Below are 16,278 nucleotides of genomic sequence, written 5' to 3'. Positions count from 1 at the left end.
GAGGCCATGGCACTCTGGCCTAGACAACAGAGTGAGATACTGTTTCAAAAGAAGAAAAAGAGAGAGAGAAAGAAAGACATAGAGTGGAAGGAAAAGAAGGAAGGGAGGGAGGGAGGGAGGAAAAGAGAGAAGGCACTGAGCACACTCGTGTTTCTGGAGAGAGGAAGCCCGAGACCACGTTGTCAGCATACTCACAGTATCTGGTGGGGGGTCTCTCTGATTCATAAATGGCATCTTCTAGATATGTCCTCACCTCGTGGACGGGGCTACCTGGCTTTGTGGGGTCTCTTATAAAAGGCACTAATCTCGTTCAGGAGGGTTTAGTCCTTGTGAAGTTACTTTTCAAAAGTCCTGCTTCCTAATATTGTCACATTGGGGATTAGGTTTTAAAGTGTGAATTTAGCCAAGGCACAAACCTTCAGACGACAGCAGATAGGATACAAGGGCCCAGGGACTGAAGGACCTTATAGGCTTCATAGGGACTTTGACTTGGAGACTCTAGGGGAGATGAGAAGCTGCTGGAGTGTTTGGAAACACAGGAGTGACAGGATGAGATTTTAACACTGCAGGGAGACACTTGAAAGAGGTAGCCTTTTATCCCCATGCACACCTGAGGATTGAACAAAGCAAAAAACGCCCATGCCAAGCCTCAGGGCCTGGGAGGAGGGCACAGTAGGGAGTGAAGCAGGCCCAGTCCAGGCCCTTGGCAGCTGTCCTTACTCAGCTGTTACATACAAGAATTTACAGGCAGCACTGCTAGACCTTCCAGTTTGTCAAGAGATAAGACATTTTGATTTATTTTTTAAATCTCCCAGTTTTTAAACAATTTGTGTGCCCAGTAACGTCTATCCACACACCAGAATTGAAGTCTTCAATCTTGGGCCCACCAGATATTGACTAGATCGGGAGCAAGATCCTTGGATTTCCCACAGATCAGTTTCCTCATCTGTAAAATAGGGATAATAATATAATATTTATAATCCTAGCAGTAGGGGGAGGTGGATTATTTCAGTTCAGGAGTTCAAGACCAGCCTGAGCAAGAGTGAGACCCCATCTCTACTAAAAATAGAAAAACTAGCTGGGCGTAGTAGCAGGTGTCTAGAGTTCCAGCTACCCAGGTGTCTGAGGCAAGAGGATTGCTCAAGCTGAGAAGTTTGAGGTTGTTGTGAGCTATGATGACACCACGGGACTGACTCTACCCAGGGTGACAGAATGAAACTCTCTCAAAATAGTAATAATGATAATTAACTTAAAAAATTATCCTGAGAATTATAATGCTTACAATTAAATGCTCAAATCACAGCAACTATGGTAATTAATAAAAGCAACTATTTCCAGACCACATTTTTGGAAGGAAAGGAACTCTTGACGTGCTGAAAGGCCAGGTTTGAGACTTATCAGGGCAGGGCTGAGCACACACGTAGCCCTGTGGCACCCTACCCAGCAGATCCTGGTTTTACCGGAATTGTTTCCATTGAGTAAAGTCCTGACTTTGTCCTCTAGTGCGAGCTTTCCTGAGGATGCTGCTGTGTGAAGTGTAAATACAGAAAAATATTGTAGTGATTTACTGCATTAAAGTTGGTAATTGTTTATTTTTCTTTTCTTTTCTATCTTTCTTTCTTTTTTCTTTGAAACCGAATCTCACTCTGTCACCCTATGTAGAGTGTCGTGTGTCATCACAGCTCACAGCAATCTCAAACTCTTGGGTTCAAGAAACCCTTTTGTCTCAGCCTCCCAAGTAGCTGGAAGTCTAGGTGCCCACCACTACATTCAGCTAGTTTTTGTATTTTTACTAGAGATGAGGTCTTGCTCCTGCTCAGGCTGGTCTTAACCTCCCGAGCTCAAGTGATTCTTCTGCCTCGGCCCCCCAGAGAGCTAGGATTATAGGTGTGAGTTATCATGCCTGGTCTTATTTTTTAAATATCTATAATAAAGTTCTCAACATATAAAATATTGATGGATTTTTGTTTAATAATTAGAGATTTCTGGGAAATTACTTTCCCATCTATGGGAATAAAAGGAGACATGTTTACTTTATTATTGCCATGGGAAGGATCATTTTCCGTTTAGGTAGAACACTAAATATTTCAAGTGGATTTGAAATTAAAGTTAATTGGGGAAAACAATCTTCCATTAGATGAAGGTATCAGTAATATGGATATTACTGCCTTTTAATTGGGGTGTAGATGATTCAGGAGGACTAGAATACTTTCCTAAGACTTTTATGGCTATAACACAAAATTTCTTAGTGCTATCTTAATCTGTAAAATGTTAATACCAATTACCTTCATTCTTCTTCACCAATGGGACATGTATCAGTGAATAACTAATCTCTTTTTTCCTTCCCACCACCAAGTAAACTGCTTCTCTCTATGAAGAGATACAGACTTGAAGAGCAGGAATAATATCTCTTGAATCAGATAATCTTTCTTCATAAGAAGCATAGGTCCTTTTTTGTGCATTATCCTCCATTGAAGGAGCAAAAAGTTTGCCCCATAAAAATAATAAAATGCTGTACAAAGAAATGTTTTATTTAATACTTAGCATTTCCCAATCCTCATTCATTTTCCAAAGAATGTTCCTGGCAAAAGTGGTTACTGTTCTAGTATTTCCAAAATAAACAGCTTATATAGCCCCACCTAGTGGGGACTTTGACAGAAGCCACCTTACCAGCCTGTCCCTGTAGAGGAGAGAAAGCTGTTATCACACCTCAGAGAAAGTAATTACCGTAATCACGTTCTCTGTGCCCATGCCTTCTCTTGCCCAGGGGAAAGAGGATCATGTTTGAACTGGATTCTTAATCGTTTCATGCTTCCTGTGGTCCAAGTCTTAAGTTTCAAAATGACTCAATCGGTCAGAGAAAAGTTCACTAGTTGAAAAACTGAACCAAACCACACAGAATGTGAATGTATGTTTGTACATGTACAAGCGAGTAAGTTGTTATTAGGACCTAACATTTCGGTTGTCATTGTTCCAAGCACAAGTTTGGTGTGAGAAATTGCAAAGAGATGCTCTCCTGGAAAAGTGAGTTGCTGCCAAGGGCTGTGAGAAGTTACCAAAGGAGGCTTCAGGCTGGACCCTGGAAAACAAATATTTTGCTTAAGAGAAAACCAGAGAGGAAGTGGCCTGGATCCCACAAAAGAGAGTCAGCAGGTCATGACCAGAGCCACTGTTTTATCAGATAGAGAGATTCTGAAATTGGGGACAACTTTCCATCTCAGACGCTCACTTCCTGAGGTTGTTCCCTGCAGGTCCCTTTCAACCTGCTGTTTCGTCTTTACCTGGAAGAACCAAGATAGAGCTTATTCTTGGAAGATGGTGTATTCTTAGGTGGGAAAAAATGTATTGCCTGTAGACAATCTCGTTTTCCAGTTTTGGAAGAACGCCCATCCACCCAAACCTCCTACATTCAGGGAGATCACTGCAAGGCATTTCTGAAAGGGTGGACAACTTAGTTAACCGGGTGTCACTAGTCACCCCTTCAGAAGGTCTTACAAAATGTAAATAGCATATTTTAGACCAGTTGTTGTACCTAAACCATCCTCTCTGGCTGGGAACCTGGGGATCATCTTAAAGGAGAGGGCGTGCCCAGCGCTGTGGAGGTTTCAGAGTCTGGGAGAGGTTCTGTGCTTGCTGTTACTTTCAGTTCATTTAGCTCTAACCACTGATGCCAGTGCTGCAAAGATAAGGTATAGGTCATTATCTCAAATGTTATGCAATTTAATTATGATATTCTAAGAAGAAAAACAGAAGGGTAAACAGACCCCATCTATTTCCCTGTGATGGCAAGTGTAAAATTCTGGAAGTAAGAGGCAGTAAAGGGTCTCTGTGGGCACTTGGGCCGGCTGAGTTAGAATGTCTGGAGCCCACTCCATGATCACACTTGGCAAAGAAGACCCAAGGGGCAGGGAGCTCCAGAACTAGATGGTAGGAGAACTCCTCTGTGGAGGCAGCCTGGTAGCTGTCCCTTCTCTCTGCCCCTCCATACTCCAGCATGCTGGCCTCATCACTGCTCCTACCACATTGCTTTGTCCTTGGGGTCTTTGCACCAGCTGCTCCCAGTCCTGGAGCAACCTCCTCAGGGATCCTTGCCAGGCGAGGGGTTTCTCATTATGCACAGCACAATTGCCTCTTCTAAAGATGCTTCTGCAGACCACCCTAAGAACCTTCTATCCCATTACTTAATTTTACTTTCTGTGTAGCCCTTATCACTAACCCAGCTTATTTTATTTATTATCTGACTCCCTACTGCCAGGGCTCTGACCTGACTTTTCCTTGCGGAATCCTCCTAGCTTCTAGAACAGTTTCTGACATGTAGTGGGTGCTTAATCAATATTTAGTGAATAAGTTATATTGAAATTGCATATTAATCCTTTGACATATGAATATATGTGGGTAGAAAGGAGCTCATTCAGAACTAATCCCATTTGATATGCAGCATTTCAGAGCCTTTCAAATCCTATTAGAGTAATCAGGCAGGAAGGATAAACTTGCCTGTGTAGAAGTCACTACTTTCTTCCCTCCCCTTCATCCAAACTTGATCAAAAGCCAGCACAGAGGGGACCAACTCCTGGTGATGGCAGTAGAGGGAGAGAACTGCACTTTTTCAAAGATCTCACCTTGAATTACCACTTACCTCTGAAGTCTCCGTTAATCTTTTAGATTTTTAAAATGGTAACCACATGTGCTCACAGTTAAATGATATTTTTTTAATGTATTAATTTTAAGAGTGAAAAGCCTATAAAGTTTTCTCCTATTTGAGTGGAGCTATTATGTAGAGAAGTCTATAAACATAGCCATATAAATAGCAGTCACTCACAACTAGATAATTCTAGGAATAATTCAGATCTTAGGGCCTTGTGGGGTCGACGTGGAATGTTTATAGAAACTGGTTTCAGGAGCGAGGCTTTCTGCCTAGTTAAGTGCCTTGGGATTTGAGTTATCTGTGGCTAACCGTGTTCCTAAAGGCCTATGAGATGGGGTTCTGGGACCTGGGCTGACTGGGCTAGGATAGAGGATGTCCAGATGCCCTGGGAAGCCCTGGCCTCTGTTTCATGGAATTGAAAAATCAAGTTTAAGCTCTTACTCAATTCTAGAGAAAATGATGCTTTACGGAACTGTGGACTTACACTGCTTCTTAAAGACCTTAAAACTCCTTTGGTTAGTAACCTTTCTAAAACATCTTTAAGAAGCAAGTATGTGCCACACGCATCCATTATACAGAGGTGGGGAGGGAGGGAGGCCTAGGGCAGGGTAATGCTTTCACAGGAGAGACACAATAAGTTCCAATGGGTCATGATCATTTGAGAAACATTTTATTTTGTGTGACATTTAAAAAAACCTCATAAAAGATCTAGAGTTTTATTTTTGTGGAGAAAATTCTGAAATAATATCTGTGAAACACTGGTTAGCTCACCTCTACATAGATGGGTTACCCTCTCTGATATTTCTTCATATGGTCATCTGTTTATTGTTCTTACTCTGTGAATGCCATAACTTCGATGAGTTTTGTTTAACTGCTTTTTTTGTTGTTGTGTAATGTGGTTTCATGTCCCTGAGGAGCTACTTTGGTGTCATTATGCAGATCACACCAAAGTAGCCGTCTCTCCATTCTGGTTAAGGTTTTCCTGTGGGTACCATGAGTCTTGATTTCTGCCTCATTGAAAGCAGGGAACAGCGCCAGAGAAAGAGGACAGCAATGCTGACCTAATAGCTGCTCAGAGCCCTGGTGTCCAGGAATGGTTGGCCCAAGCTCGCACCACGCGGACCCACCAGCGGCAGAACAGTCTCCAGCAACAAAAAGTAAAGTGTTTTCTCCTTATCTTTAGCCCACAGATGTGCCAAGGAAAGAAGTTGAATGCTTTAGAAAGACAAGTTCCTTGTCCTACTAAAGACAGAGTCTCCCTTTATCTTCTGTATGCCCCAAGATGTGGCTAACCCTTGCAGTGTCTTGACTCATGACTCCGGTAGGATGGGTCATTTGAAAGTCTAGTGTTTAAGATAATCTTGTGTTCAGTTTTAAAAATAGTGTAACGCTACTCTAATCTGCCTCATAATGCAGATACCTAACTCTGATTTCAGATTTGCCCTCATTTGAGTCTATTTTATTATAATAAAAATCTCAGGCCTTTGAGAATTGGTGAATGTGTGAATTATATGGGGGTTTTTTTTTTGTTTTTAGAAATGGAATTTATTTTTAACTTTCAAGTAGACAACATCACAAAGTAGGATTGTAGATTGTTGCCTAATGAAACAAATGAGCTTTAATGAATAAGAATGATTTCTCATTGAATCCTTAACCATGTGTAAAGGGAATGTTAAAATATTTTATTTTCTCAAAGAGCAAGGACATTTATTACAATTAATGAAGAAGTAAAACCAAATCCATCGATAATCCAGTTTATCAAGTTAGGTGGAGAATCACAAAACTTTGGATGTATTCTGACTTGCACAATACTGATTTTGAAAAAAGGAAGTGTAAGTTATACCACTTGAGGGCACCATTGCCCAGCAAGATTTTCTTTTCCCATTGGTTTCTCTCCCACCCCAACCCCCAAAAGATTTTTCAGAGACATCTTTTATCAAAGCAAAGCAAAAGAATGCTTTAGGCTTTTTGGAAGCACATCTGAATGTTTACCTATACTGTACCTTTTATGCAATGTACACACTTAAAGCTTACTGCCGGAGTTCTCTGAGAATTTTATAACACACAACCTGACTGTAGACAATGATCATAAAGTAACACAGGTGTTTGCATTTGCCCTGTCCTTTGAACAGGAGTTAGAACAGGAATTGGCCGAGCAGAAGAGCCTCCTTCGCTCAGTTGCCAGTCGAGGAGAGGAGATTCTAACGCAGCACTCAGCTGCAGAGCTCACCGGTGGTGCTGGGTATGTTTTCAAATGCTTCATTTTCTCTTTGTGGTTTTTCCCTGACATTTGAAGAAATACAAACATCTCACTCAAAATTTTATTTTGAACTTCTTCTGAAAAAATGTCATGTTTTGCATTTTATCTGCATTTTGAACATTTTGTTTCCCAGCATGAGCACAGCTAGTGACTATAATAGTTCACGTGTTTGCTGCCTTCCTTCCCATTTGTTCAGCATATCTGTTTAGAGATGCTCATGAGTTAATTTTCTTAATCAAATAAAAATTATTATAAAATTAGATTCATGATGTATCCAATTGAATAGTTCTATTTAATTGTATGTTCCCTGGAAGAGCTCATCTTCCCCTAACACCATTCTAAAAAAAAAAAAAAAAAAAGTACATTTTTTTTTTTTTTTAATTTGGCCGGGGCTGGGTTTGAACCTGCCACCTCCGGCATATGGGACCGGCGCCCTACCCGCTGAGCCACAGGCACCGCCCAAAGAAGTACATTTTTTATGCTGCTAAATATCTTGACTGTTCTTGACGGGGTCTGTTTCTGTAATTCCTACATATAAGGTCAGTAAACTTGGGATCTTGATGTTAAGTTGAGACTTTGAAAGTCTTACACACAGTAAAGTAAAATGTTAAAAGAAAAACTAAGGAAGATGGTGAATTTTCTAGTTGAAGATTTTGACTTAAATGGTAGGAAGGTAAAGGAATCATAACGGAGGAGAAGTCTGAGTCAGGTCTGAGTTTTACCCTAGTTTCATAAACATCTTGCAAAAGTCACTTAACTCTGAGCTTCAGTTTGCTCCTCTGTAAAATTAAAATAATTATTCTGTACTATCCTCACAGGAGTGCCATGACATTTGTAAATGTCAACTGAAAGGATATATGAGAAAACTGTTTTTAAAATCTAAAACATTAAAAAAAAGTTTTATCGAAGCCTGTGTTCATGTACCTAAAGGTTGTAATTTAGTCTCTCCTTTGGCAAATACCTTTTACTTTGTCTGAACTTTTTTTCAGGGAAAACAACATAAAGAACGAAATATGTATTATGGAGATATTTTTTGAAATGTTATATATAATACCAAATAATTAAAAAGGCAGGAATGCTTACTAGCATAAAAAAGCTGGAAAAATTTATGCGTAATCTTAGAAATTATTTAACAGTATAAAATATACATATGATGCTAAATACAAACATGATATAGAATTGAAAGTATAGTATGTACATAAGAATGAGAATAGAGGTAGATAATCAAAACTAACCTTGGAAATAACAGATGTGGGAACTTCTTAAAAAAATTTCTTTTACAATATAATCAATGTTGACATATGACATCAATGCTGACTATATATATAGTGTGTGTGTGTGTGTGTGTGTGTGTCTCCAAAAGATGAGGAAAAACAAACTCAAATACAATTGCAAGTGATACATTATGACAAAATATATAAGAAAGCATTCTAGAAAATAAAAAAACAGGAAACTAAAAATATTGGAAACAGTTATTAAATGTAAGTTTAAGAGAGAAGGAATTATGATATCTGTAGTCTGGGATTGAATTGTAATAACCCCCAAACTACAAAAATTATCTTAAAAATATAAATGGTTTTAAAAAATCTATTGTCTATTATGCTTAAAAATTCTAGTAAGGCCATAAATGTGTCTCCATAGTAAGCCCCAAGTGAGACACCTGTTACTTCCATGCTGATTGAATCGAGACTTGCCTTCCCTTTGCTTTTTTGTTCACATTGTAAACTTAGATTATTTATTCTTCTAATAGCGAAAAACCTGATGTGTTGTCCCAGGAGTTGGGAATGGAAGGGGAGAAATCATCTGCTGAAGACCAGATGAGGATGAAATGGGAAAGCCTTCATCAAGAATTTAGTACCAAGCAGAAACTTCTACAGAATGTTCTGGAACAGGAACAAGAACAAGTGGTATACACCATTTTGCTTTTGTATATTAACTAATATACAAGATGCATAGCTCATACTGAAGGACTATAACTGTGTAATAATCAATATTTTCACAACCAATTCCAAACCAGGAATTGAAACAATTTTTTTTTGAGACAGAGTCTTGCTCTGTTGCCCAGGCTAGAGTGCCGTGGCCTCAGCCTAGCTCACAGCAACCTCAAACTCCTGGGCTCAAGTGATCCTCCTGCCTCAGCCTCCTGAGTAGCTGGGACTGCAAGTGCCTGCCGCAATGCCCAGCTAATTTTTCTGCCTTTATATATGAAACTGTATTTGCTTTTTAGATGCTGTTTTTCCTCAAAGGTCATTAATATCCAGTTTCTCATTAGTGTAAACCATTAAATATCATGTACACTCCTTTTTTTTTTTTTTAACTTTTTGTACCCTTGAAAATGAGGGACATAAATCAGGAACACACACATCTAGGACAAAAGGATTTCCTCAAATCTGGAACTAAACTGTCAGGTCATCTGATTTTCTATTGCTACTTTCAGTGTTTGATAATTTCAGGAGACCTTAATGAGAAACATATTGGGGCCTTGGTGGGTCTGAAGGGAAGAAGGCCAGTGGTCAGCTGGGTTGGTGACTGACCGTGTGTGAGGCTTGTTCCGGGGGTGGACCCTGTGTGACTCTGGACTTAGTGCCATCAAGCCTGCCAAATCCAGGGAATTGAATATAGCAACAGATGGTACCAGGTAATCGCTATTAGTTCACTCTAAGCAAGCCAGGTAACAACGGGAAATCAGAAGAATTAGTATGTGAGGAGGACTAATGGGTGAACCAGGACTCAAACAAGTCTTGAGATTTCTTCTATAGCTGTGCCTCAGAGGGATTCTGAAGATGGAAGACTAGTCCCCTGTCCGGGGCCAGCTATGCCTGTCTAAGCTCATTTTGGGACTCAAAAGGGTAAATTCTAGGACCTTTGTCACTGGTCTGAGGGAGCTGCTACTCCCTCTGCTCTGGCCAGGACTAGCTTAGGGGCTGAACCCAAAAGGGAACCAAGTCAGTAACTTTAGCACATCTGAGAGTGGGCAGGGCTGACAAAGCCAGCCTGTGAAGCACACACAGCCTGCCAGGACCCCCTGAAGGGAGATGGCCTAAAAGCCACAGTGTGTCCCCTCAGCTCTGGGGCACCCTGATTCTCTCCAGAGCCGTGCTTTCCATCCCATCTCACACAACCACCTGGCACGCCACTCTCTCTGCCCTTCACTCTCCCTCCCTGGCCAAGAGTCTTCTTTGCCACAGTCCACATGAGTAGTCACCAGCTTCAGCTCTGGAAAATTCGAAGTACCCCACTCCCAGAAGCAGTTATCACAGAATCATACTCCCCCCTAGCAAATGGTGCCCTATACTTTTTTTGCATCTGAGTGTGAGTTAATCTTTCCTCCAGTCTCTAATCACACATCCCTCAGACTCATAGCTTGAATTCTTGGCTTCTGAGGGGTAGCACCTGGAGCTAGCTGGTAGCTCGCCTTCCTGGTACAGTATTGCTCCATCCCTTTGAATACACAGAGTTGTACAGTCCTCTATCAAAGACTGCTGTCTTTTCTGACTCTCCTGAGTCAGGTAAATCCATGGCATTTGGGGATTTCATGCTTACTTATTCTACACTTACTGTTTTCCATTCATGAGACACCACCCCAAGCACCTGCATGATTTATTAGACACCCACCTCAAGCAGCAGCATCTGCAGACTTCCTGGATGTCTCGTCCATTACCTGCTATGATCCTGGAGAGCTGCTTTTTCTCTCCGTCAGGGCCAGCACCCCCACATCCCCCATACTGGGCTTACTGGACCAACTTTGTCCTGCTGCCACCAACAGTTGCCCTTGATACCTGGACCACTGAAGTTTAGGCTCACGTTCATATTTCTTGTCTTTGGGATTAGAAATGGAACGCCCCGAATGACATTTTTTAAAATGACACTTTTACATTTGAGAGCCTTCTTTCTGGAAGCACTGGTCATTTGTACAAAGTGCATGTTGGTGGGTTGCTTTCCTCTGTGTAGTGTGACAAGGTGAGGGAAAAGATGAGGAAGAAGCTGTCAGTTTCCAGGAAGAAAAGGAATGATCATTTAATGAGCACATCTTCAGTTCTAGGTGCTACCCTGTCTAACAGGTGGTGAGGTTGACATTCTCTTCTCTTTATAAACCTATGAATTGTAAACTGAGACTTGGAGAAATCAGGAAGCTTCTCTGGATCTGATGACTAAGAGGCTGCTCTTGCGTTGGGATGCAGACCTGTCTGATTCCCGAGTCCCTTCTTTTCCACACCATTTTACTGGTGATTTTGCATGCTGGATGTGTTTACTACGCTCAACTGTAATAACAGGCACAAATTTTTGGCCTACAGTTCACCAGATGAGAGGGCATTAATCTCTCAGAGCACTTTTTCTTCATCTGTGCCCTTCCAATGTATTTGCTGCTTCTATACAGAACACCTGCATGGCTTCAGGACAAGATGCCTACATCTTATGCTGCTTCTGGAAACCTATAACCCAAACAAGGAAATATTTCACACATTTCTGAAAAATTAAGCAACCATGATAGCTCCCATAGTAGGAATTCAAAGAAAACAGATGTTAAAAAATAAAAAAGTGGAAAGTCACTATACTAGGTATGAGATTTTATAGTGACTCATACCTATAAGTAGCAGATTTTAAAGGGATGCTGGGTAGTAGACATTCTGGCTGTAGTGTAGGGAATGTTTCCAGTTAAACTCAGCCTCCTGTGGTTTTTCAGGACCATGAGTGATCAGCCTGAAAGGTGAGGAGGAGGAGGTGTTTTGAAAAATCCCAAGAGACTGAGTTTTATTGGAGACATTATCAAAAAGTTTGAATGTTAGGCCATATCCCGATTCTTACTGGAGAGTCATATATACACCTGAAAGAGTTTAGAGGAGAGAAGGTTAATAACAAGAGAAGAGATTAGTCGAGGTTGGGTATTTAAGATGAATTCCTTGACTTTAGGTAGCACTAAAGCTGAGAAGAAAAATTGAGAGGAAGATTATGTTAAGATTTCAGGCATTTTTTAAAAATGGTTGCTAATAATTTTCTAATTATTTGGCCTATTTTTGAGAAAAATAACTATTGGTTTTAAAAATCACATACACTCTTTATAGTGAATTCATGTTATGCATCCAAGTACAAAGATCGAAATTTAAAAAAAACTTAAGAAGTCCTATATTCTGTAAATCAGTTTAATCTTTGAATTTATCAATGCTCATGACCAATTATTTTAGTCTATCTTTTTAACTTAAATTTTTCATTTCGATTCAGCTCTTATCTGTGTGTTTTTGTTATTTTTTATTTTTATTTTTGTTTATTTTTTTTTTGAGATAGTGTCTCACTCTGTTGTCCTAGCTAGACTACAGTGGCATCATCACAGCTTACTATAAACTCAGACTCCTGGGCTCAAGTGATCCTCCTCCCTCAGCTTCCCCAGTAGCTGGGACTACCGCACACACCACCTTACCCAGCTAAGTTTTCTATTTTCTGTCGAAATGAGTTCTCACTATTGCTCAGGCTGGTCTCAAGCTCTGGGCCTCAAGCAGTCCTTCCTTTACAGCCTCCCGAAGTGCGAGGATTACAGGCATGAGCCACCATACCCAGCCTGATTAAGCTCTTAAATGTCTATATTTCATTGTCCAGTAATTCTTTTCAAGGAAAACTCACGTTTTATTTTGTTTGGAAATATCAGCTAGTTGACTCTGTATTTGAGGGACATTTTGCTATATATAATATTCTTCTGTTATACTTCTATTCCTTCAGAATTTATATTTATACAAATACACGTGTGTGTGTGTTTGTTAATGTCTTCTGGCATCAAATGAAGCTTTAGAAAAATATAAAAGCAATCTACTATTTTCCTCCTTAATTTTTTTGTCCTCTCTCTGGATACCAGAATTGTTTTTCTTTAAGTTTCAGTAGCTTAAGTGGGTTCTGTTATCATATTTCTCCTGTAACATTTTATATACAAGAATCAAGACTTGCTTTTTTATTCATTGTAGGGATTTTTTTCTTGTATAATTTAAATTGATTTTATGTGACATTTGTTACATCTCTGCTTCAGGGACATCAGCTGTCTATAGGTCAGAGAATCTTTCATCTTTTCTCTGTACCTATTGGCTTCTCTTTAGTTGTTATTGGTTATTGTATTTTTTTAAATTTGCATTCACTTTTCATGTGATTATTGCAAGATCTTACTCGGTGCCAGGACTTCCATTTTCACCAATGTCTCTTTTTATCCTTTTTGTTTCTAACTTATTTATGTTTCAGTTTTATTTCATAAAGTTTACAAGCTACCTTTTAATTTTACTTTCTTATTTTATAGTCTCATCTTTGGGCTTTTATATTGACTGTATTCTTTGTTATGGTTATTTTTATTTGACATAATTACATATATTTACATGGTGCAGAATCATATGTTGATATGTGTATATGCTATGTCATGATCAAATCAGGGTATCTAGCGTATGATGAGAACATTGAAAATCCTCTCTTCTAGCTATTTTGCAATATAAACACATTATTAACTATATTCACCCCACGGAGCAATAGAATGGGAGCACTTATTTTTACTATCTGTGAGGCATTTTTTTCTACCACTTTTTTTTTTTAATCTGTCAATGAAAACATTGTCCTTGTTGAAGCTCTGAAGCTGGTCACTGGGGTGAGTGAACGTGGTGTGTTATTGACATCATAACAAAGTCATGACGACGTCAAACCTCTTCCCAGAAGAGGTTTTCGTAAGGACGATTTTTCCAGTACCTACTTCAGTGTGTTTTTCCCACTGAGAAAGCTGGAGCAGAGCACCTATGCTATTAAATTAACTGCCCCCCTTTGCCTTCAGCTTTACAGCAGGCCAAGTCGACTCCTGTCTGGTGTGCCACTGTACAAAGGGGACGGGCAGACCCAAGACAAATCTGCAGTTACGTCTCTGCTGGACGGCCTGAACCAGGCCCTCGAGGAGGTTTCATCCCAGGTAGGGCTGTGCTGTGGGCATGCTGGTCTGGGCTTTGAGGGCCTTCTCCTCTCGTGGTGCTTTCCTTGGCCTCTTGTTCTACCCACGTGCATGAACTGTTGAGAGCCAACACCAGAATGAACCCTGACACAAAGACTTACTGGACCCTGGAGTTTCATGTTCGTCTTCTTTGATTCCTCAAAACACTGTAATTGATTCTTTGCCCCTCCCCTTTTTGGTGTGTACTCATTCTCTAGGGGGGAGGAACAAGGAGGCGGAGTATACACTTGGAACAGAAGTTATACGACGGGGTCTCAGCTACCTCCACTTGGTTGGACGATGTGGAAGAACATTTATTTGTTGCTACAGCACTTTTACCAGAAGAAGCAGAAACATGTCTCTTCAACCAAGAAGTAGGTCTGGCAGTTTCTGCCTGTGCATGTGTGACCTTATAAAACACTTGAAATTTTGATATTGGATAATTAATTCTGTGTACAAAGAAGGTCAAACATAACTTAATAAGGTTCGCATTTGGTATATTCCAAGCAGCATATTACAGAACAGAATTGCTTAAATACAAAATGCTGTCAAAGGCTTGGCTCCTATGGCTCAAGTGGCTAAGGTGCCAGCCACATACACCTGAGCTGGCAGGTTTGAATCCAGCCTGGGCCCTCCAAACAACAATGATAGCTGCAACCAAAAAATAGCCAGGTGTTGTGGAGGGCGCCTATAGTCCCAGCTACTTGGGAGGCGGAGGCAAGAGAATCACCTGAGTCCAGGAGTTGGAGGTTGCTGTGAGCTGTGATGCCATGGCACTCTACCCAGGGTGACAGCTTGAGGCTCTGTCTCCCCCCCCCAAAAAAAAAGCTATCAAAGGTGGTTTATGCTTTGTGTTTTAATCCTTTATGTATATGTGGGTCACTGAAAAAGGTTTGATCCATTATTTCACTTCTAAGAAACTTAGTTGACAGCTTTTCCTGATTGACTCTTGCAAATTTCAGCTTGCTTGGCTTTTCCAGGTTACTGGGAGGGCTAAAATTTGTTTCCGTCTACACAAAGTTTACATTTCTTGATTTTTGTGTATATCAAAACTTTCGTAATAACCCACCTAGAAAAGGAGAAAAAAATGGCGAACTCTTTGTAGAAACAATATTGTATATCATAGATGTTCCAGACTAAAAAACATACTGAATTCCTAAATAACACTTTAGAAAACTCATTTCTAACCAATGTATATTATTATTAGCTAGTAACGTTAAGTTCCTAAGAAAAATCTCTCTTCAAGAACAATTTGCCTAAATTGCATAAAAGGCCATATAGAACAGATTTAGCTTGACTTGAGTGTGATTGTTATTAAGCAGTAAGGAAGATTTGTTTGACTTTCTCTGCCTTGGTTTGTTTGCATATCAGTTCATGCATCTACACACCGAAATGAGGTTTTTCTTTTATCAACCTTAGACTCTTGCCAAAGACATTAAGGAAATGTCTGAAGAAATGGATAAGAACAAGAACTTGTTTTCCCAAGCCTTTCCAGAGAACGGTGATAATCGAAACGTTATTGAAGATACCCTGGGCTGTCTCGTGGGCAGGTTGAATCTGCTGGACTCAGTGGTGAACCAGCGTTGTTGTCAGATGAAGGAAAGACTTCAACAAATACTCAGTTTCCAGGTCAGTAAGACATTATCAAAGGATTTTGACCATTCTCTAGATATTTTCAACAGGGTATCTTACTGAGGTATGTTACAAACCTATTTTTTTTTTTCCAAATATATAGTGATGGGTAAGAGCATTGCAGAAGATCAAGGGTATTGAAGTAAAGGGTTAGAAAACTAGAGGCTTCGTGCTCCTGGAAATGGAAGGTTGAGAAAATCACCTATTCCAACAAAGAGCTGAATAGAAAAACAAATCTTGCCTGTTCTCACTCACATGTGGAAGCTAATATTAAAAACAGTTGATCTCATGAAGACAGAGAGTGAATAGAATGATGGTTGCCAAAGGGGGGCTGGGAGGGTAGCAGGCAGTGGGGGTTAGTGTGGGAATGGTTAATGGATGCAAATATACAGTTGATAGGTAGACAGAATGAGCAATATTTGATAGTACAACAGAGTGACTGCAGTCAACAATAAGTTAAGGTATATTTACAGTAACCAGGAGTGGAATTGGAATGTTCTCAACACAAAGAAATGGCAAATGCCTGAGGTAGCGGATGCCCCTGATTGGATCGTGTGCCTGCAGCAGAACATCCCAGTAAATCCTGTAAATATTTGTAATTGTTATATGTCCATAATAATTAAAAATAAAAAATTCAAACTTGTCCAAAAAAAAAGAAAGACCCTGAGAGCTGAATAGAACTTTAAATTCAACCAAAAAAATCATATTTATGGCTAACTATAATTACAATCCATTTGGTAATAGCAGAGTTTAGAACATGTTACCAAAAAAGCATGCAGGAAGTACATAGATTCTAAT

At 39.9% G+C, this 16,278-nt stretch overlaps 1 protein-coding gene across 2 annotated transcripts in view; it reads left to right on the top strand.

Moving 5' to 3' along the window:
* SYNE1 (spectrin repeat containing nuclear envelope protein 1) overlaps positions 1-16,278 on the top strand; it is a 467,802-nt gene that overhangs the window by 323,140 nt on the left and 128,384 nt on the right. Inside the window, exons 97-102 of one of the 2 annotated variants that reach the window (XM_053590506.1) lie at positions 5,671-5,802; positions 6,778-6,887; positions 8,656-8,812; positions 13,699-13,830; positions 14,067-14,222; positions 15,268-15,477. In XM_053590506.1, the coding sequence (XP_053446481.1) occupies positions 5,671-5,802; positions 6,778-6,887; positions 8,656-8,812; positions 13,699-13,830; positions 14,067-14,222; positions 15,268-15,477 (897 nt within the window). Of the gene's footprint in view, positions 1-5,667; positions 5,803-6,777; positions 6,888-8,655; positions 8,813-13,698; positions 13,831-14,066; positions 14,223-15,267; positions 15,478-16,278 lie in introns of both variants that reach the window. The other variant, XM_053590504.1, reaches the window with a different exon arrangement.

This window comes from Nycticebus coucang, chromosome 5 (genome assembly GCF_027406575.1).
Source record: "Nycticebus coucang isolate mNycCou1 chromosome 5, mNycCou1.pri, whole genome shotgun sequence".
NCBI classification, from domain to species: Eukaryota; Metazoa; Chordata; class Mammalia; order Primates; family Lorisidae; genus Nycticebus; species Nycticebus coucang.
This window is presented reverse-complemented; position numbering and strand designations above follow the sequence as displayed.